At 46.6% G+C, this 20,810-nt stretch overlaps 1 protein-coding gene across 2 annotated transcripts in view; it reads right to left on the reverse strand.

Moving 5' to 3' along the window:
- Positions 1-260: 260 nt before the first annotated feature.
- Positions 261-20,810, reverse strand: part of LOC126259889 (peptidyl-prolyl cis-trans isomerase-like 3) — a 61,212-nt gene continuing 40,662 nt past the window's right edge. Inside the window, exons 4-5 of one of the 2 annotated variants that reach the window (XM_049956964.1) lie at positions 659-777; positions 261-556 (exon numbers count right to left, since the gene is read on the reverse strand). In XM_049956964.1, the coding sequence (XP_049812921.1) occupies positions 430-556; positions 659-777 (246 nt within the window). In that variant the 3' untranslated portion in view covers positions 261-429. The remainder of the gene's footprint in view (positions 557-658; positions 778-20,810) is intronic. The other variant, XM_049956965.1, reaches the window with a different exon arrangement.

Below are 20,810 nucleotides of genomic sequence, written 5' to 3' on the forward strand. Positions count from 1 at the left end.
AAAAATTGGATGCAGTACCCACCTGCCTTCATCAACGGGCACTACTTGGATTTAAAAAAAAAAAAAGTGTGAAGTTTCAGCTGAGAAGAAAGTACTTTAAATTATATTGAGATACTAAAATATCTCTTGCAACTCAAAACTAAATGTTATGCACAATAATTTGTATCATCAATAGTCCTCTGTTCAACACTTCATGTACCTATCCTGTATACAACAATCAGGAAGTACCAAAGATTAAAATATCAATTGGAAAAGAATGGTAACAAATCAATTAAATTTTTATTCACCTTTTATTCCACAAAATTTTAGAGGTGATGGGTGCTTGGTTTCATAAAAGCTAAAGCCTTTAAAACTTCTGTAAAACTTTCTGCAGTAAATTTATTATTATTTTATTTCACATGTATTATCCAATTAATTTATTGCTGACAATTATCCTGCCAAGGGGTTGGCATGTATTGTAACTCTGTTTATCCTTGTTTCTGTTAAAGGTTTGTAATTTTTAGGGTTTACTGGCAACTTCTCTAATTCATCCAGTGTCTCAAATCCATCAATAACCCTACAACAGAAAACACATTGAATTCTCATAGTGAAATGGGGAAGAAAAACAAGATTTGGTTTATTGGTTACAAATTGTGGTATAGAAGGCAATGGAACTTACTTTCCAAAGATGGTGTATTTCAAATCCAGGTGTGGCTGGGCAGCATATGTAATAAAAAATTGGCTTGCATTTGTGTTTGGACCATTATTTGCCATAGACACAATACCTCTAGTGTTATGCTGTTCAACAAAAAATACAGTGACTCTGTAATTGCAAAAGTAAAGAAATAAAAGTCAATGTAATACAATCAGAAAAATCTGTGACAATTTTATGACGGCAGAAAGACATCAAAATACCTGTTTCAATGCACTAAGTCTTAAAAACATTGTAAATGCTTTTCATAAAATATTCTGCACAAATAAGAAAATCAATGAAGTACCAGAAAAGTTCAGGTACAAGGTAAATCTCTCTCTCTCTCTCTCTCTCTCTCTCTCTCTCTCTCTCTCTCTCAAACGGCATGAATTAAGATTTGTCGTCGATTTAATATTCATTATCCAAAATCTAGAAAATAATTTTCCAAGTTAATGAAATGATACACAATGACAAATAAACAGGCCCTCCATGATGTTAGTATAATATGACAGCCATAGACCACAGCAACAAATTCTAGCAAGTCTATGTGTGTACAGTTGTGACTGATATTGAACATCAAACCCCACAGTAATCAAACAATGGAAAAGTCAGAATGGAATGCAGCAATAATATGAGAAGGAAAGTTGCTACTCACCCTATAGTGGAGATACTGAGTTGTAGATACACACAACAAAAAGATTTTCACACTTAAAGCTTTCAGTCAATGGCCTTTGTCAACAATAGACACACCTAAAAGCCATTAAAACAGACTAAAAGAAGGATGAAAGAGGAAGCATGCAAAGGAGGCAGGTTAGAGGACCCTCCAGACCCAGCATGCAGTGGGAGATGACCCAATCCCCAAGCACTCCACCCTCTGCCATCAAGATAGTTTTAAAATTTTATATCTAATAATAATTGAGAACCAGTTCAACTGTCCATGGATTGGCTGCCAATATTAGTGGCACAGAATCTGGAAGACCATGCTTGGCATGGAGGGCCATGAGGTGGCAACATTCCACCAAGCTATGAGGTATTGTCTCTAATGCTCCGCAACCCCAACATTGGGAGGGATTGGCTCATTATTTAAAATAAAACAATGAGTTAGCCTGGTACAATCGATGTAGGAGGGAGATAGGATAGGGGATTCATTCCAGGGGGAATGGAAGGAGGAACTCCATGCAGCAGTAGTTGATTAGAGGGGGCAGTAGCCGACCATTTATTATTTCATCTCTGAATGAGCAGAGGCTTTACGTGCACCCACAAATCTGCACCTAGGAATATTAAAGCATCTACATAAAAAGACAACTGAGCAGGTAGTACAAGTAAGGTCGGAGAGAAGGTAGTGAAGAGCAGATATCACAGTGTGACAAGAGTAACAGTGACCAATGGCTTAGAGGCTGTTCACTGAAATTTAAAATGCATCAAGGGAGGCTTGTTTTATAAAATGTGGATCTCTGTTAATGCTAATCAGTTTTTGTAAAAACTCCACATTTCCGGCTATAAGTGTTGTTCTTGATTGGCAATTGATTTTTTTTTGTTTTTTTTGTTTGTTGGGGTTTAAGGGCGCTCAACTACTGAGGTCATTAGCGCCCAGTCACAATTGTTAGAGCACATAGAATCTAGTAAAACTCAAGGGGAGGGGGACACCAGAAAGTCCTTACAAAGATGCAGATAAAATAAGTAAAAGAGTTAGATGTCTTTGGACAAGCCAGTCAAAGTTATAAAACGAAGAACACGAGCAGCTGCTCGAGCGTCATCAGCTAAAATATCCGGTAAAGTAGATAGCAGGGACAGGACAACACGAGATTGACTAAAGCGGGGACACGACAATAAAACATGGCGCACTGTTAATGCTTGACCACAAGGGCACTGCGGGGCTGGGTCACCGGAGAGCAGGTAGCGGTGGCTAAACCGGCAATGCCCAATCCGCAACCTGGTCAGAAGGACCTCTTCTCGCCGAGATAGTCGGGAGGAGGTTGTTCAAGCAGTTGGGAATGGTTTTACTGCCCGGAGCTTGTTTCCTTGAAGGGATGACCAAGTATCCCACCACACCGACACGAGCCTCTTACATCCAACCCCACTAACGTCAGATGACGGGACACAATGGGAGGCTGGCCGAGGTAGGAGGACTGCAGCCTTGGCTGCAGCATCAGCAGCCTCATTCCCAGGCACTCCTACATGTCCGGGAACCCACAGAACGCTGACAGGAGAGCCATCATCAGCAAAAGAATGGAGGGACTGCTGGTCCGTTGCACCAAGGGATGGACCGGATAGGGAGCTCCAAGGCTCTGAAGAGCACTGAGTGAATCAGAGCAGAGTACATACGATGAATGGCGGTGGCGGCAGGCATACTGAACGGCCTGATGGAGAGCAAAAAGCTCGGCCGTAAAGCTGGAACATTGGTCGAGGAGCCGGTATTTAAAGGTGACGGCCTCGACGACAAAGGCACAGCTGACACCATCGTCAATTTTGGAGCCATCGGTGTAAGTAAAGGTGTGACTGGCAAGTCACGCACGAAGTTCGACAAACTGTGAGCAATACACTGCAGCCGGAGTACCCTCCTTCGGGAGCGAGCTGAGGTCGAGATAAATATGAACCAGAGCCTGGAGCCAAGGTGGTGTCGGGCTCTCACCCTCTCTGAAGGTGGTAGGGAGGGCAGAATCCAATTGTCGAAGCAGGCGATGGAAGCGGACTCCAGGGGGCAGCAGGGCAGACACATACAACCCGTACTGACGGTCGAGAGAATCGGCGAAGAAGGACTGATAAGAGGGGTGGTCGGGCATTGACAACAGCCGGCAGGCATACTGACACAGCAGTACGTTGCGCCGGTAGGTCAATGGTAATTTGGCAGCTTCAGCATAAAGACTCTCGACGGGACTAGTGTAGAAGGCTCCGGTCGCAAGACGTATCCCCCAATGGTGGATGGAGTTGAGACGGCGTAAGAGGGATGGCCGAGCAAACGAGTAGATGAAGCTCCCATAATCCAGCTTCGATCGAACTATGGACCAATACAAGCGAAGCAAGACAGTGCGATCCGCTCCCCAAGATGAACCACTAAGAACTCTGAGGACATTAAGGGAACGTGTACAACAGGCCGCCAAATAAGAGACGTGCGGAGACCAACAAAGTTTCCTGTCCAATGTGAGCCCTAGAAACTTAGTTGTTTCCACGAATGGGAGAACAACGGGACCGAGATGTAAGGATGGCGGAAGGAACGCTTTATATCGCCAAAAGTTGATACAAACCGTCTTCTCTTCAGAGAACTGGAAGCCATTTGCCACGCCCCATGAGTATAGGCTGTCTAGACACCGCTGAAGGCAGCGCTCCAGGAGGCATGTTCTCTGGGCACTGCAGTAGATCGCGAAGTCATCGACAAAGAGAGAGTCTGAGACATTAGGTGGAATGCAATCCATAATTGGATTGATCGCGATGGCAAAAAGGGGTAGGCTCAAGACGGAGCCCTGAGGCACTCTGTTCTCCTGGAGGAAGACGTGGACAATACGGAACCCACACGTACCCTAAACTGTCGATCTGTTAAAAAGGAATCAATAAAAAGTGGCAGGCGACCGCGTAGACCCCACCTGTGCATAGTGCGGAGGATACCTCCTCTCCAACAGGTATCATAAGCCTTCTCCAAATCGAAGAACACGGCTACCGTTTGGCGCTTTCGCAAAAAGTTGTTCATGATGAATGTCGACAAGGTCACAAGGTGGTCAACAACGGAGTGGTGGCGATGAAAGCCACATTGAACATTGGTAAGTAGCCGTCGAGATTCAAGAATCCAGACTAACCGAGCGTTAACCATGCGCTCCATCACCTTACAGACACAGTTTGTAAGAGAAATGGGGCGGTAACTAGAAGGAAGGTGTCTATCCTTCCCAGGTTTGGGTATAGGAACGACGACGGCGTCAAGCCAACGCATGGGGACCTGACCTTCGGTCCAGACGCGATTGTAGGTACGAAGAAGGAAGCTTTTGCCCGCCGGAGAAAGGTGTGCCAGCATCTGAACGTGAATGGCATCTGGCCCCGGAGCAGAGGACCGGGACAGTGCAAGCGCACGTTCGAGTTCCCGCATAGTAAAGGGGGCATTATAAGTTTCCAGATTCAGGGAGTGGAAGGAAGGTCGCCGAGCCTCTTCTGCCTCTTTCCTGGGAAACAAGGTAGGGTGGTAATGGGCGGAGCTTGAAACCTCCGCAAAAAAGCGGCCGAAGGCGTTGGAGACAGCCACAGGATCAACAAGGACCTCATTACCTGAGGTCAGGCCAGGTACCGAGGAGTGGGCCTTAATGCCCGACAGCCGGCGCAGGCCACCCCAAACGACAGAAGAGGGAGTAAAACTGTTAAAGGTGCTGGTGAAAGAGGCCCAACAAGCTTTTTTGCTGTCTTTGATGACTCTACGGCATTGCACTCGGAGTCGTTTGTATCCAATACAATTCGCCAACGTAGGATGGCGGCAAAAGGTGCGTAAAGCACGTCGTCGAGCACAGATAGCATCTCTACAAGCCTCATTCCACCAGGGGACGGAAACGCGACGTGAAGAAGAGGTAGTATGAGGAATGGAACGTTCGGCAGCATTGATGATAACAGCCGTGAGGTATTCGACCTGACTGTCAGAACTGAGAAAATCGTGGTCCGGAAAGGTCGCCAGGGAGGAGTAAAGCCCCCAGTCAGCTTTCGGTATGTTCCAGCTCGAAGGACGTGGGGATGGGGTGTGGTGCAGGAGACGAACGACACGGGAAGTGGTCGCTCGAATAGGTGTCAGAAAGGACATACCACTCGAACCGATGGGCAAGAGTGGTAGAACAGATCGAAAGGTCCAAGTGGGAGTAGGTATGAGTAGAGTCCGAGAGGAAAGTCGGGGCGCCAGTATTGAGGCAGACAAGATTGAGATGGTTGAGACATCCGCCAAGAGGGAGCCTCTTTGACAGGATGCAGGAGAGCCCCAAAGGGGATGATGGGCATTGAAGTCGCCAAACAATAAAAACGGCGGAGGAAGCTGAACAATCAGGTGCATCATGGCAGCCCGACTAACTGCGGATGACGATGGAGTGTAGACGGTACAAACTGAAAAAGTAAAGGCAGAAAGAGTAATACGGACAGCTATTGCTTGGAGTGGGGTGGTCAATGGGATGGGATGGTAATAAACATCGTCCCGAACGAGCAACATGACCCCACCATGAGCTGGAATACCGTCCACAGGGGTGAGGTCATACCGCTCCGAGGTATAGTGGGTAAAGGCAATACGGTCAGTTGGGTGCAACTTGGTTTCCTGGAGACCAAGGACGAGCGGACAGTGCAGGCGGAGGAGCAGTTGTAATTCCTCCCGATTAGTTCGAATACCTCTTATGTTCCAATGTAACAAGGCCATCGCTAGTCAGAAAAAAGGGGGGAACGAGACGGGGGAAGAGCTGGTCACCTCGACAGCCGCGGAGGGCCAGGTTTCAAGGGAACAACGCTATAACCGGCGGGAGGCGGATCCTGTTCCATCGAGTCGTCGCCAGCTGTGGCCGCTGTCCCGGGTTGCGTAGGAGGGGCAGCATCATTTGCCGATGGGAGGCCAGCTGAGCGCCTGGCAGCAGAGCGTCCCGGCGAAACTGAGGACGGCCGGGAGCTGTGACTCATGGATGGAGCGTCAGACGAAACGCGCTGGGGTGGAGAGAGGGATAGAGACTTCTTCTTGGAGGCCTTCTTGGAAGTCCGAGGAGGCACAGGGATGGTGGGCTGGACCCGAAGAAGGTCCTCACGCGCGGGGTCCATTTTGGAACGCCGGACCTCTGACGCCGGGGTCCGGAACATTTCCCCGATGGACGCGGACGCCTGAGAACAGGATCGCTTCTCAGAAGCCCGGGGGGGGGGGGGGGGGGGGGGGAGGGGGACACATGGGGCAGAGGGGGTGGGGGCCGCGGGGGAGGAGGATTTGGAAGGGAGGGATTTGGGAGGCGGAGGCATAGACCCCGGATGGGGGGAGGAGGTGGAGGGGGGACAGGATATGGGGTGAGGATTCTGTGGAAGGAGTGGACACGACTGAGGCAAACGAAGTTGTCAACGTCACGGGATGGAGGCGGTCATACTTCTTCCTGGCCTCAGAATAAGAGAGACGATCCAAAGTTTTGAGTTCTTGAATCTTCTTCTCCTTCTGATACGCGGGGCAGTGTAAAGATCTAGGCGAGTGGATGCCAGGACAATTAACGCAGCGAGGTGTTGGGGTGCATGTATGTTCCTCACGAAGAGGACGTCCACAATCGCCACAAAGGGGCTCAGCCTCACACCGTGACGACATGTGCCCAAAGCGCAAACACCGAAAGCAGAGCATAGGAGGCGGGACGTAAGGTCGCATGTCGCACCGGTAGCACATCACCTTTACCTTCTCCGGGAGAACGTCCCCCTCGAAGGCGAGGATAAAGGCCCCGGTGTCGATGCGACGGTCTTTGGGGCCGCGCTGGACTCGCCGGACGAAATGCACGCCTCGGTGCTCCAGGTTGGCCCTGAGCTCCTCATCAGATTGCAGCAGGAGGTCCCGATGAAAAATAACCCCCTGTGTCCTATTCAGTGCCAGATGCGGGAAAATGGACACTGGGATGTCCCCTAGTCGGTCGCACGCCTGGAGCGCCGCCGACTGTGTGGCGGAGGTGGTCTTTATAAGAACGGACCCCGAACGCATTTTACTGAGAGCCTCGATTTCCCCGAATATGTCCTTGATATGCTGAACAAAGAACATGGGCTTGGTGGTGGCGAACGTCCCCCCATCGGTCTGAGAACAGACCAAATAGCGGGGGAAGTACTTCGCCCCAAGCCGGCGGGCCTGTCCTTCCTCCCAGGGAGTGGCCAAGGAGGAAAGGGCAGGAGAACCAGAACCAGAGACAGTACCTTTCTTTTTAAAAGACTCGGCCACAGAGCGACCTGATACATGTTGACGTTTCATCTCCGAAACGTCCGCCCCGATACCACCCACTCCGACCAGGGGCTCTCCCCACGGGCGCCACCCAACCTCAGCAAGGGCCACCTGGCAGGATGACCGTTGCCGGGAATCCTGATGCCCCAAGGAGACGGGTATCTACTCCTTGGCCGACGTGGGGAGGATGCAGCTCAGGTATCGGCAGTACGATCCCTGTGTTGTCAGGGGGCTACAACCTACAGGGTACATGACGACCCCACCACAATGGGCTGGCTACCGTGCTGGATTTCGGGTGCCATGGAAAGTCCATCATGATCGTAGGTGCAGATGGGGACGCACTATGGGCGTAACTTGTACAACCCATCAGGCGTTTAGGCCCAATTTGAGGAACAGTGGGTATGGTTACAACGCTGTTACAATGTTGAGTGCCAAGGTCTTAGTGCACGGAGGACCAGTGATACACCACGTAAGGCGTCCTTCCCCAAAAGGCTCGTACTTCCGTAGAATTTTGAAAAATGGAGGTCAAACCCCAAGGGGGACCATCACATGGAAGGCCTAAACGGTTGAAACTCCTTTTAGTCGCGTCTTACAACAGGCAGGAATACCTCGGGGCCTATTCTTACCCCGGACCCGCAGGGGGAGGCAGGTGATGTAAACACACATCCCACCTATCCATGGTTTAAGTGATCAGTAAAATGAGACAGTAGCACATTGATACTCTTGGAAAACTGAAAGAAAAAGACACTGTCTTCTGGTAGGTCTAATCCAAGACGTGGAAGAATCCCATCTGCAGCTATCAAGCATGCAGCGTGCAGTCACCTGCGGATGTGGTTCACATCAGTACCAATCATGTTTGTCACTTGGGTTCTGAGGCCATGCTGAGCTCATATGAGTGGCTGGCAGAAGTGGTGAAGATTGCTGGCCTTGTGTGTGGGGTCAAGCAGAGTAGACAGTGTGCAGCATAGTTCCCAGAATTGATTAGTGTCCTTTGTTTTGGATTCAAGTGGAGTGCCTCAACCAAAGGCTCCACTGATTCTCCATCAAGTCTATGCTGCAGATTTCTGGATCTGCGTTATGGGGTGGAGAATTGTACAACTTGGCTTGACATGTCAGACTGCATTACACAAAGGAAGCAGCTACTTGGGTAACAGAGTACTTGTGGAATGCACAAGGGGTAATTCTGGCTAGGTGGTAATTTGAGGTCCTTTGGTTGATACGCAGAGAGTAAAATCACACCAAAATGTGGAAAGTGGAGACTGTTGCACTCTAAGTTCAAAAAAAGAATGTGCATGTGATGACAGGTGAAAGTTAGTAGAAATCTGAGTGACTGTAAAAAGATTGATGCATAAAGTATACAACTACCACTGTCATAACTCAGCAAAAGATCCTGCCAAGACCCAGAGAAAATTCTGGTCCTACATAAAATCGCTATGTGGAACGAAAGCTTCTATTTGGGCACTATCAGTCTGGGATGGCAATAGAAGAAAGCAGAAGAAAAGCCCAAGCTTTAAATCTTGCATTTAAGAAAACACTCATGCAGGAGGAATGTACAAACAAAGTTCTGGAAACATAAAGTATGAAGGACATAGTAATAGGCACTCCTAGCATAGAAGAGCATCTGAAAGAGTTGAAAACAAATACAGTAAGTTGCAGGTCAGGATGGAACCACAATTCAGTTTTAGAGAGAGTTCTCTTGACATCCACCTCTTACTTAGCTTGCATTTATAACGAATCTCTCAATCAAGTCAAAGTTCCAAGCAACTGGAAAAAACTACAGGTGAATCCTGTGTTAAGAAGAGTACAAAAATAGATCCGCAAAATTACAGACCAATATTCTTAATGTCAGTTTGCTGAAAATGTGTTTAACATATCCTCAGTTCAAATATAAAAATTTTCTTCAGAGGAGCTTCTGTCCACAAATCAGCATGGGTTTAGAAAGCACAAATCATGTGAAAATCAGCTTGCCCATTGTGAACCATAGATGAAAGACAACAGGCAGAATCCATAGTCCTATATTTCCGAAATGCATTTGACGAAGTGCCCCAATAGAGACTGTTAATGAAGGTACAAGCATGCGGAGTTGGTTCCCAGATATTTGAGTGGTCTAAAGACTTCATAAGTAATAGATTTCAGTAGGCTGTCCTCGGGGGTTCGCCAGAGAAAAGGGTACTGCATATACAACAATAGTGCAACCCATTCTTCAGTACTGCCAGAGTATTTGGGATTCCCTCCAGGTCGGATGAAAGGAAGACATCAAAGCAATACCAAGGTGGGATACTAGATTTTTACCAGTAGGTTTGATCAACACCAGTATTATGTAGCTGCTTTGTAAACTCAAGTGGGAATCTCTGGAGGGATGACGACATTCTTTCGTGGAGCATTATCGAGAAAATTTGGAGAACAGGCTGCTGGGAGTCCCAATTCCCTAGGAAGACAGGAGTTTACTCAGCATATGTGGGCAGCTAGCAGCATTGTGACTGCTGCATTGCCACGGTTCTCTGCAGAAACGGTGCATGATGACCCCATCATGTCAGATTGGCTACCGAGATGGCTTTTAAGTGTGTGTGTGTGTGTGTGTGTGTGTATATGTATCCAATCTGACATGATGGGGTCATTATGCACCGTTTCTGCAGAGTACCGTGGATATATACTCTGCAGAAACGGTGCATAATGACCCCATCATGTCAGATTGGATACATACACACACACTTAAAAGACACACACACACACACACACACACACACACACACACACACACACACACACACACACACACACAAGCAGACATTTTTAAAGGCAAAGAGTTTGGGCAGAGATGTCAGTCGAGGCGGAAGTACAGAGGCAAAGATGATGTTGAAAGACAGGTGAGGTATGAGCGGCGGCAAATTGAAATTAGCAGAGATAAAGGCCTGACGGATAACGAGAAGAGAGGATATACTGAAGGGCAAGTTCCCATCTCCGGAGTTCTGACAGGTTGGTGTTAGTGGGAAGTATCCAGATAACCTGGACGGTGTAACACTGTGCCAAGATGTGCTGGCCATGCACCAAGGCATGTTTAGCCACAGGGTGATCCTCATTACCAACAAACACTGTCTGCCTGTGTCCATTCATGCGAATGGACAGTTTGTTGCTGGTCATTCCCACATAGAAAGCTTCACAGTGTAGGCAGGTCAGTTGGTAAATCACGTGGGTGCTTTCACACATGGCTCTGCCTTTGATTGTGTACACCTTCCGGGTTACAGGACTGGAGTAGGTGGTGGTGGGAGGGTGCATGGGACAGGTTTTACACCGGGGGCAGTTACAAGGGTAGGAGCCAGAGGGTAGGGAAGGTGGTTTGGGGATTTCATAGGGATGAACTAAGAGGTTACGAAGGTTAGGTGGACGGCGGAAAGACACTCTTGGTGGAGTGGGGAGGATTTCATGAAGGATGGATCTCATTTCAGGGCAGGATTTGAGGAAGTCTTATCCCTGCTGGAGAGCCACATTCAGAGTCTGATCGAGTCCCAGAAAGTATCCTGTCACAAGTGGGGCACTTTTGGGGTTCTTCTGTGGGAGTTTCTGGGTTTGAGGAAATGAGGAAGTGGCTCTGGTTATTTGCTTCTGTACCAGGTTGGGAGGGTAGTTGCGGGATGCGAAAGCTGTTTTCAGGTTGCTGGTGTAATGGTTCAGGGATTCTGGACTGGAGCAGATTCGTTTGCCACGAAGACCTAGGCTGTAGGGAAGGGACCGTTTGATGTGGAATGGGTGGCAGCTGTCATAATGGAGGTACTGTTGCTTGTTGGTGGGTTTGATGTGGACGGACGTGTGAAGTTGGCCATTGGACAGGTGGAGGTCAACGTCAAGGAAAGTGGCATGGGATTTGGAGTAGGACCAGGTGAATCTGATGGAACCAAAGGAGTTGAGGTTGGAGAGGAAATTCTGGAGTTCTTCTTCACTGTGAGTCCAGATCATGAAGATGTCATCAATAAATCTGTACCAAACTTTGGGTTGGCAGACCTGGGTAACCAAGAAGGCTTCCTCTAAGCGACCCATGAATAGGTTGGCGTACGAGGGGGCCATCCTGGTGCCCATGGCTGTTCCCTTTAATTGTTGGTATGTCTGGCCTTCGAAAGTGAAGAAGTGGTGGGTCAGGATGAAGCTGGCTAAGGTAATGAGGAAAGAGGTTTTTGGTAGGGTGGCAGGTGATCGGCATGAAAGGAAGTGCTCCATCGCAGCGAGGCCCTGGACGTGCGGAATATTTGTGTATAAGGAAGTGGCATCAATGGTTAGAAGGATGGTTTCCGGGGGTAACAGACTGGGTAGGGATTCCTGGCGTTCGAGAAAGTGGTTGGTGTCTTTGATGAAGCATGGGAGACTGCATGTAATGGGTTGAAGGTGTTTCTCTACGTAGGCAGAGATACGTTCTGTGGGGGCTTGGTAGCCAGCTACAATGGGACGGCCGGGATGATTGGGTTTGTGAATTTTAGGAAGAAGGTAGAAGGTAGGGGTGCGGGGTGTTGGTGGGGTCATGAGGTTGATGGAGTCAGGTGAAAGGTTTTGTAGGGGGCCTAAGGTTCTGAGGATTCCTTGAAGCTCCGCCTGGACATCAGGAATGGGATTACCTTGGCAAACTTTGTATGTAGTGTTGTCTGAAAGCTGACGCAGTCCCTCAGCCACATACTCCCGACAATCAAGTACCATGGTTGTGGAACCCATTGTCCGCCGGAAGAATGACGATGGATCGGTCAGCCTCCAGATCACGGATAGCCTGGGCTTCAGCAGTGGTGATGTTGGGAGTAGGATTAAGGTTTTTTTAAGAAGGATTGAGAGGCAAGGCTGGAAGTCAGAAATTCCTGTAAAGTTTGGAGAGGGTGATTTTGAGGAAGAGGAGGTAGGTCCCGCTGTGACGGAGGACGGAACTGTTCCAGGCAGGGTTCAATTTGGATAGTGTCTTGAGGAGTTGGACCATTAGGAGTAGGATTAGGATCATTTTTCTTTGTGACGAAGTGATATTTCCAGCAGAGAGTACGGGTGTAGGACAGTAAATCTTTGACAAGGGCTGTTTGGTTCAATCTGGGAGTGGGGCTGAAGGTGAGGCCTTTGGATAGGACAGAGGTTTCGGATTGGGTGAGAGGTTTGGAGGAAAGGTTAACTACTGAATTAGGGTGTTGTGGTTCCAGATTGTGTTGACTGGAATTTTGAGGTTTTGGGGGGAGTGGAGCTGGAAGTGGGAGATTGAGTAGAAGGGAGAGACTGGGTCTGTGTACAATGAGAGGAGGTTGAGGTTTGCTGGAAATGTTGTGAAGGGTGAGTGAGTTGCCTTTCCGGAGGTGGGAAACCGGGAGATTGGATAGTTTTTTTGAGGTGGAGGGTGGCATGCTGTTCTAATTTGCGATTGGCCTGTAGGAGGATGCTCTGGACAGCCGGTGTGGATGTGGGAGAGGAAAGATTGAGGACTTCTATTAAGGATAGGAGTTGACGGGTGTGTTCATTGGCTGAGTTGATGTGTAGGTGAAGGATTAGGTGGGTGGGCAATGGATTGTTCAGTTTGGAACTGGTATAGGGACTGATGGAAAGAAGGATTACAGCCAGAGATGGGAACATTAAGTGTGAGGCCTTTGGGGGTAATGCCAAATGTCAGACAAGCCTGAGAAAATAAAATATCTTTGTTTTTAGATATATTTTTCCCACGAGGAATGTTATATATATGTCTGCTTGTGTCTGTGTATGTGCGGATGGATATATGTGTGTGTGTGTGTGTGTGTGTGTGTGTGTGTGTGTGTGTGTGTGTGTGTGTGTCGAGAGAGAGAGAGAGAGAGAGAGAGAGAGAGAGAGAGAGAGAGAGAGAGAGAGAGAGAGTCTACCCGTTCTTTTTTCCCCCTAAGGTAAGTCTTTCCGCTCCCGGGATTGGAATGACTCCTTACCCTCTCCCTTAAAACCCACATCCTTTCGTCTTTCCCTCTCCTTCCCTCTTTCCTGACAAAGCAACCATTGGTTGCGAAAGCTAGAATTTCGTGTGTATGTTTGTGTTTCTATCGACCTGCCAGCACTTTCGTTCGGTAAGTCCCATCATCTATATATAAAGATGATGTGACTTACCGAACGAAAGTGCTGGCAGGTCGATAGACACACAAACAAACACAAACACACACACAAAATTCAAGCTTTCGCAACAAACTGTTGCCTCATCAGGAAAGAGGGAAGGAGAGGGAAAGACGAAAGGATGTGGGTTTTAGGGGAGAGGGTAAGGAGTCATTCCAATCCCGGGAGCGGAAAGAATTACCTAAGGGGGAAAAAAGGACGGGTATACACTTTTTTTTGTCTTTAAATATGTCTGCTTGTGTCTGTATATGTGTGGATGGATATGTGTGTGTGCGCGCGCGCGAGTGTATACCTGTCCTTTTTTCCCCCTAAGGTAAGTCTTTCCACTCCCGGGATTGGAATGACTCCTTACCCTCTCCCTTAAAACCCACATCCTTTCGTCTTTCCCTCTCCTTCCCTCTTTCCTGATGAGGCAACAGTTTGTTGCGAAAGCTTGAATTTTGTGTGTGTGTTTGTGTGTATCGACACGCCAGCACTTCCGTTCGGTAAGTCACATCACTTTGTTTTTAGATATATCTTTGTTTTTAGATAGATACACACACACACACACTTATTGTGTACAGAGGGTCATCAACTCTGTAGGCAGTAGGTGCTCTCTGAGGTGTTCTTCCGAAGTTGGTTCATACTACAGAAAAAAACTGTAAGCGGGAGTCAAACCCAGGTGACCAAATTACTTCAGCTGAAAAGTGATTAAAGAAAAATTAAGAAATACATCAACAAAAGAAAGCAGAACCTATGGAAATAACTGAGTTGACATCAAAGGTTACAACTAAGAGAAACAGAGAGAGGTAAGGATAGTTGGAGATGGTGACTACAGCCCAAGAAAGGAAGTAAGTGCTGCAGTAGCTTTGGGCCCTGTGCTCACCATACACATACTCATGAATGAGTCTTGAGCTTCCTGAGGGGGTCAGTTTTTGGACTTTACTTATTGCTTCCACACTGCAAGAGCAACTGATTGGGTTCAACTGTCTTGTCAATTTCATTTAGTTTGCATGATAAACCCAGACACTAAATAACCTAACCTACCATTATGCAAACTTGTCAATTTTTTTATCTAATTGAAGTAATTTATAATTCTAAACAGTAAATTTTAAAATATTAAGTAGAAAACACTTTATAAATGTTCTGCATAATTATATCTATTTGGTTACGAACCAGCTTTTGTCATCTTAAGCCATTATTACATGTACCTTGTCACCCGACAATGACCAAAGTAGCTGAAAGCCAATTCATGACCAAATAAATATTATTTCACAGAACATTAAGAAATTTCACAGAACATTAAGAAATTTTTTAGTTAATATTTTTATCATGTTCCACCAAGCACCAATGGAAAATTCAATTAATGTTGTAAAGTAAATTTTATATTTACAATAACTTCAATGTAATAAAACAAATAAAGTAAACAGGCATAATTAATTAATTAATTCATTCATTGATCATGTTCTGTTTATCCCATCATGAAGGGGAGGCTTGAGATATGTGGAATGAGTCAAGTTGTACATTAACATGTAGATGCTACCACTTCTGGCTATTTCTTTAACATATAGTAACAACAAATGACTAGTACTAATCTAATCAAATAATGGTAATAATTTTTAAATTACGTTATACATGTAAGTTAGAAGAAAAACAGCTACTTTGAAAAAGCCTCATGCTGTTATGTAATACTTCAAACAAAGCATTTATGCAACATTAGACAGACCACTATAGGCTTTCTATACAGCCTAATGGCAAACTCAGGATACCTCTAATACAAATATCAGACTTATGAGGAATTTATATTCTTGAGTCGAAGAATTGGTTGGTTAGTTGTTGGAGTTTAAAGGTACCAAACTGTGAGGTCATCAGTTGCTTCATCGTATATGAATTTAACCATGAAAAATCCTCAGAAGAAGGATAGAGAAAGCAAATCCTGAGAAGCCAGATTAGATGCAATAAGACAAAGATAAAATCAAGGAGAAGCAGGAGGGGAATGAGAGGGGGTAAGGTGCAGGAGGAGAATGAGAGGGGGTAAGGTGGGCGAGCCGCTCACCCAAAATGCAGTTAAGAGGTCCCCAGATCATGGTATGCTGTGGGAGAGACACCCTCTGGATCTCACCAACACCGCCTCACTGTCCTTTACTGCAAGAAAAAGAGCACCACAGACAAGATGAAGTAATTTTAGAAAAGATAAAACATTAAAAATGGTAAACGTAAAGGAACAAGGAGAATAAAACAGTGGGAAGGGTAGGGGCCAGGCCAGACCACTGAGCAAGGGCTACCATGGGAACCCTGGCCCAGAGCAGGCGAGGGGTGCCCCTCCAAACCCTCAGGCGGTCAATGAGGCTGAAGTGCCCAACTCACAGAGATGAGTAGAAACCACCTTCATGGGTGAAACCTAAAACCAAGTCAGCTGCTTTGGAGCTGTCCGCTAGCACAAGAGGTAGTGTGTCAGGAATGTTAAGAGGCTGCCACAAAGTAACCAAATTTGGGCAGTCTCGTAGGATTTGAGCCACCGTAAGGTGGGCACCACATTGATTGTAAGATGGGTTCTCACGTTGGAGAATGGGACTCTGCATCAGCCGAGTGTGGCCAATGCGTAGCTGACGGAGGACAGTGGATTCCTTACAAAAAGTGCGAAGGGACGACGGCCATATGGCAGTGGTTTCCTTTATGGCCCTCAGTTTGGAGAGTCCAGGATGAACCATTCCGAGTTCCAGACATCCAAACAATTGATGGCATAGGGTTGACCGAAGGTCTAGTTCTGGGAACTCCATTTCCAATATTGGCTTCGTCAAGTGGTCGGCATGTTCATTCCTTGAGATCCCAAAATGTCAAGGGGTCCAAACAAAGACGACTGGCCATCCAGCTTGATGGAGGACAGAAAGAAGATCATAGATAGTCATGACTACTGGACAACGAGGGCAGCACTGGTCTATAGCCCAAAGGTGACTCAGGGGCCACTGCAGATTAGAAGCATCCTATCAGTGCAAGAATGAGTACAGCTAAGGGCTCGTTTGATAGCCACCAATTCAGCAATGAAGACACTGCATCCATTTGGCACAGAGTGTAGTTCACTGCACTGTGTGTGTGTGTGTGTGTGTGTGTGTGTGTGTGTGTGTGTGTGTGTGTGTGTGTGGTGTTGCAAGCGCTCACGTGTGAAAAGCAGGTTTGTCGAACGACTGTTGAGATGTTGTGTATACCACCTCCAAAACAGGAAATTCATCAAGGATAGCCAGGAACAGGTGGCAAAACACAGTGGGGTAACATGAATTTTTGAGTTCAAAGGGTAAATTGAGACAGATTCAAGGTCAGGGTACATGCCGCAGGGGCGCACACATCTGATCACTGACAAGATGTGATGGAGGGAGAATTGGAGTTCAGAGTAGAGACACTGACAGTTTGAATGCTTGGGGGAGATGAAAACATGTATAACATAACTGAGTAGCTCTTGTTGGCACCTGATACATAGTGGATGGACCCCAGACTCCGTGAGAAGGTTGTTCATAGAACTAGTTTGAAAGGCTCCTGTTTCAAGTCAGACCCCACAGTAGTTCATTGGGTACAGCGAGCACAATGCTGAGAACGATGCTAAACAATATGCCAGACTCCCGTACTCAAGATGGGACAGTATCAGGGCTTAATAAAGCTGCAGAAAAGTAGTGCAGTCTACCTACTAGCCGGTGTTACTGAGGCAGCAAAATGTACTAAGGTGTAGCCAGCGCCTCTGCTTAAGTGGCGAAGATGGGGGAGCCACGTAAGCTGGGTGTCAAAGACCAATCCCAAAAAGCAGTAAGCCTCCACCACATTGAGTAATTGGTCGTCAAGGTAAAGTCCTTGTTGCGGATGAACAGTAAGATGGCAACAGAAATGTATGATGCCAGTCTTGACAGCAGAAAACTGGAAGCCATGGTTGAGAGGCCATGACTGCACCTTTCATATTGTGCCATGCAGTTGGTGTTCTGCAACACCCACACTAGGAGCAAAAATCATCGGCATACAAGGAGGGTGACACTCAAGGCCCCACAGTCACTGCTAGATCATTAATCACCACAAAGAAGAGAGGGACACTTAATACAGAGCCCTGCAGAACCCCCATTCTCTTGGATATGGGGGATACTGTGGATAGCACCAATTTGAACCTGGGAAGTACAGTGCGAGTTCTGGAAAAAAATTGGACTGTGAGGGTTCTCTGAATTAGTTTCAGCAACTGATGATGATCTTGAAGCCTTATGACCAGCAGCCTGGCACAAGAAGTGGGACGAGTGTGATGTGTGTCTGGGTGGGCGGACAGTATCAGCGTCCCTGGTGGGTGGGGAGTCATTGCTCCCAAAGTGGGTGTGGGGGAAGCAGCAGAAGATGGCCCCCAACATCAGGGGGACACACACAGCCATGCAGCCCTAAGGGCTTGCTGTAGGAGCTATGACAGGCAAAAGTACAGTCTGCAGAGAGGGCGTCATCATAGTAGTTGTGTATGACACTGTAGTGCAGGCAGGATGTAGACTCTCATACTTTTCCTTGGCCTCTCCGTATGTCATTCTGTCCAGAGTCGTATTTTTGTATTTTTTTCTCTCTGGAAGACAGTGCAGTTTGGTGAGCAAGGACAATGGTGCTCTTCACAGCTGACATATATATGGGGAGGGGGGACCACAAGGGACATTGGTGTGCAACAGTCGTCCACAATCCCTACAGACTGGGCTGGCATTGCAACACAAAGACATGTGTCCGAATTTCATTCATTTGATGCATTGCAAGGGGGGGAGGGTGCACACAGTTTCACACTACATCGATGTACCATCAATTTGACCTATTCAGGCAATGAATTGCCCTCAAACGCTAAGATAAAGGCCCTAATAGCAATCTTATTATCCTTTGGCTCCCTATGGACACACAACAGACGAAGTGCACACCTCGTTGCTGCAAGTTGGTGCGTAGTTCATCACCACACTGCAAGAGGATGTCACAATGGAAAATGATGCCTTGAACCATGTTTAGATTATCAGTGGGAGTGAGAGTCAGCTTGTCACAAACAAGCAACACCTGAGACTGGGCAGGGGATGCTGTTTTAATCAAAATTGACCCACTCTTCATTTTGAGATGACTGCAACTTCCCTAAAGTTGCCCTATATTGTCTCTACAAAGAATAAAGGCTTTATAGCCAAAAAAGAATACTTATCTGTTGTACAAACCTGGTATTGAGGGGAGTATTTCTCCGCTTGTTGCTTTGCCATACGTTCCTCCCATGACGTAGCCAGGGAAGGAAACATTTTGGGGGTCGTATCTCTGCATTGAATGAGTTCTTTCCTTCTGAAGAGGCTGCTGGGACCAAGTGACCACCACCAAGAGAAAGCTTCATCTGCTTCATACGTGAGTCATGTGCCATGGTGCCAGCCACTCCAAATGTGGGCTTGGTGCCACCCAGCCTCAGCAGCGGCTACCTGGCCAGTAATCCATTGCTCATAAACCCCATGCCCCAGTCATGATGGGCACATACTCCATGGCATACATGGGGAGGTTTCAGCTCAGACATCAACAGTGCAATCTGTGTGGGGTCAGGGGGCTACAATCATGCAGGAACTTGACAGCCTCCCCCACAACTGGATGGCTACCGAGCCAGGTTTTGGGCATGCTGCCTTACTGGAAAAGAAGGGTACTAAGATGGAAAGGCAAAAAGGTGGAAAAGACACCACACTGGAGGACCTTCCATGCATGATCTGCACTCCTGAAAAATTTGTAAAAGTGGTGGCATGTCAAACCTAACAATGGGGACTATGTATCTATTAATGAAAAGGTGTAGAGAGTGTTAGAAGTGAAATGGAAAACTAGGGTCCTAAATCATGTACAAGGTCCAAATGGAGTCTACACCAGAAAGACCACCCAATGGAAAGACAGAAGGGGAAAGGGATAGTGGAAGTACAGGAGTGCAGCACAGAAAGGAAAGTGGAGCTGCAAAGGCTGGGGCCCCATAGTAGCCAAGCGTGTACTGACAAAAGAGTTATGAGCCCTGTGGGAACATTCCAAAATTTCTAGTAAATTGTTGGAAGAGTGGTTATATGAGGTATTATTTTATTTTTTTAAAAGTATTCCCTGTCTGATGTCAACTGGCAACCTGTTATAGATTTCAGCGCCACAATATGAAACACTATTCTGAACCCTAAGAGGGATTAGGGCTGAGGGCTCTATATGGAAATAATTTCTACTTCTAGTATTGAGGTTATGGATTGCCGAGTTCATCCTAAATTCACTTGTTATTAACCAAAAGTACCATTAGGGAGTATATGAGGTATGGTATGTTAAAATATAAAGAATTTTCATTTCTTGGAAATAATTTTATTTATTCATCCACATTAATGTTATCTCCTTCAAAGTAGTCCCCATTAGATATTATACACTTATCCCAGCACCTTTTCCAATACCTGAAACACATTTGGAACCCAGTCTTTTGATAATACTTAGCTCTTTCATAATTGCATTTTTAACCTCCTAACTGATTATCCCAAGATAACTCACGTTAAACTGTTTTAAAAGAAATAGTAGCCCGAGATAACTCAGGCCTCCAAATTTGATGCACCCCTGCACAAATATTCTGATTATAAAAATTGTAGTTTCTTTCACTGTTGCTAGTTAGTATCAGCATCCAGATATGATCATTTTGGTTCATTCTGTTACCACTAGTTAGCATTTTTTTGCAGTTTTTTGCCACAGTGTAGTACTACTGGCTTGTGCTTGTGAATTTGCTGCATCAGTACCACGTTGTTTCATAGCATTTTGGTGCAGTTGTTGCAGTATTACGTCTGCTTGCAGTCTTCTATAATGAATATTGATTGTTCCAGTCCAGAAGAGCAGTGGGAAGACATCCCTGTTTTGGAATCTGGTAATGTCTCTTTTGAACTTTTATCAAGTGAGGAGGAATGTGAGGAAGGCACAGATACAGATTGGTGTCAGGTGAGATTGTGATGTTGTTTATCAAAATACTGATAGTGGTCCACCACGATTTCCATTTATTGCTAATCCTGGCTGTACGATTCCTTCTGCCAATGAAGGACTTGAAATATCTGACCACTTTTTTTATAGGGGTTTAATGGAAACGATACAGGAGGAAACAACTAAATACACACTGAAGAGCCAAAAAGACTGGTATACCTGCCTAATATCATGTAGGGGTCCCGCAAGCAGGCAGAA

The sequence above is a fragment of the Schistocerca nitens genome, chromosome 5, assembly GCF_023898315.1.
Source record: "Schistocerca nitens isolate TAMUIC-IGC-003100 chromosome 5, iqSchNite1.1, whole genome shotgun sequence".
Classification (NCBI taxonomy): Eukaryota; Metazoa; Arthropoda; class Insecta; order Orthoptera; family Acrididae; genus Schistocerca; species Schistocerca nitens.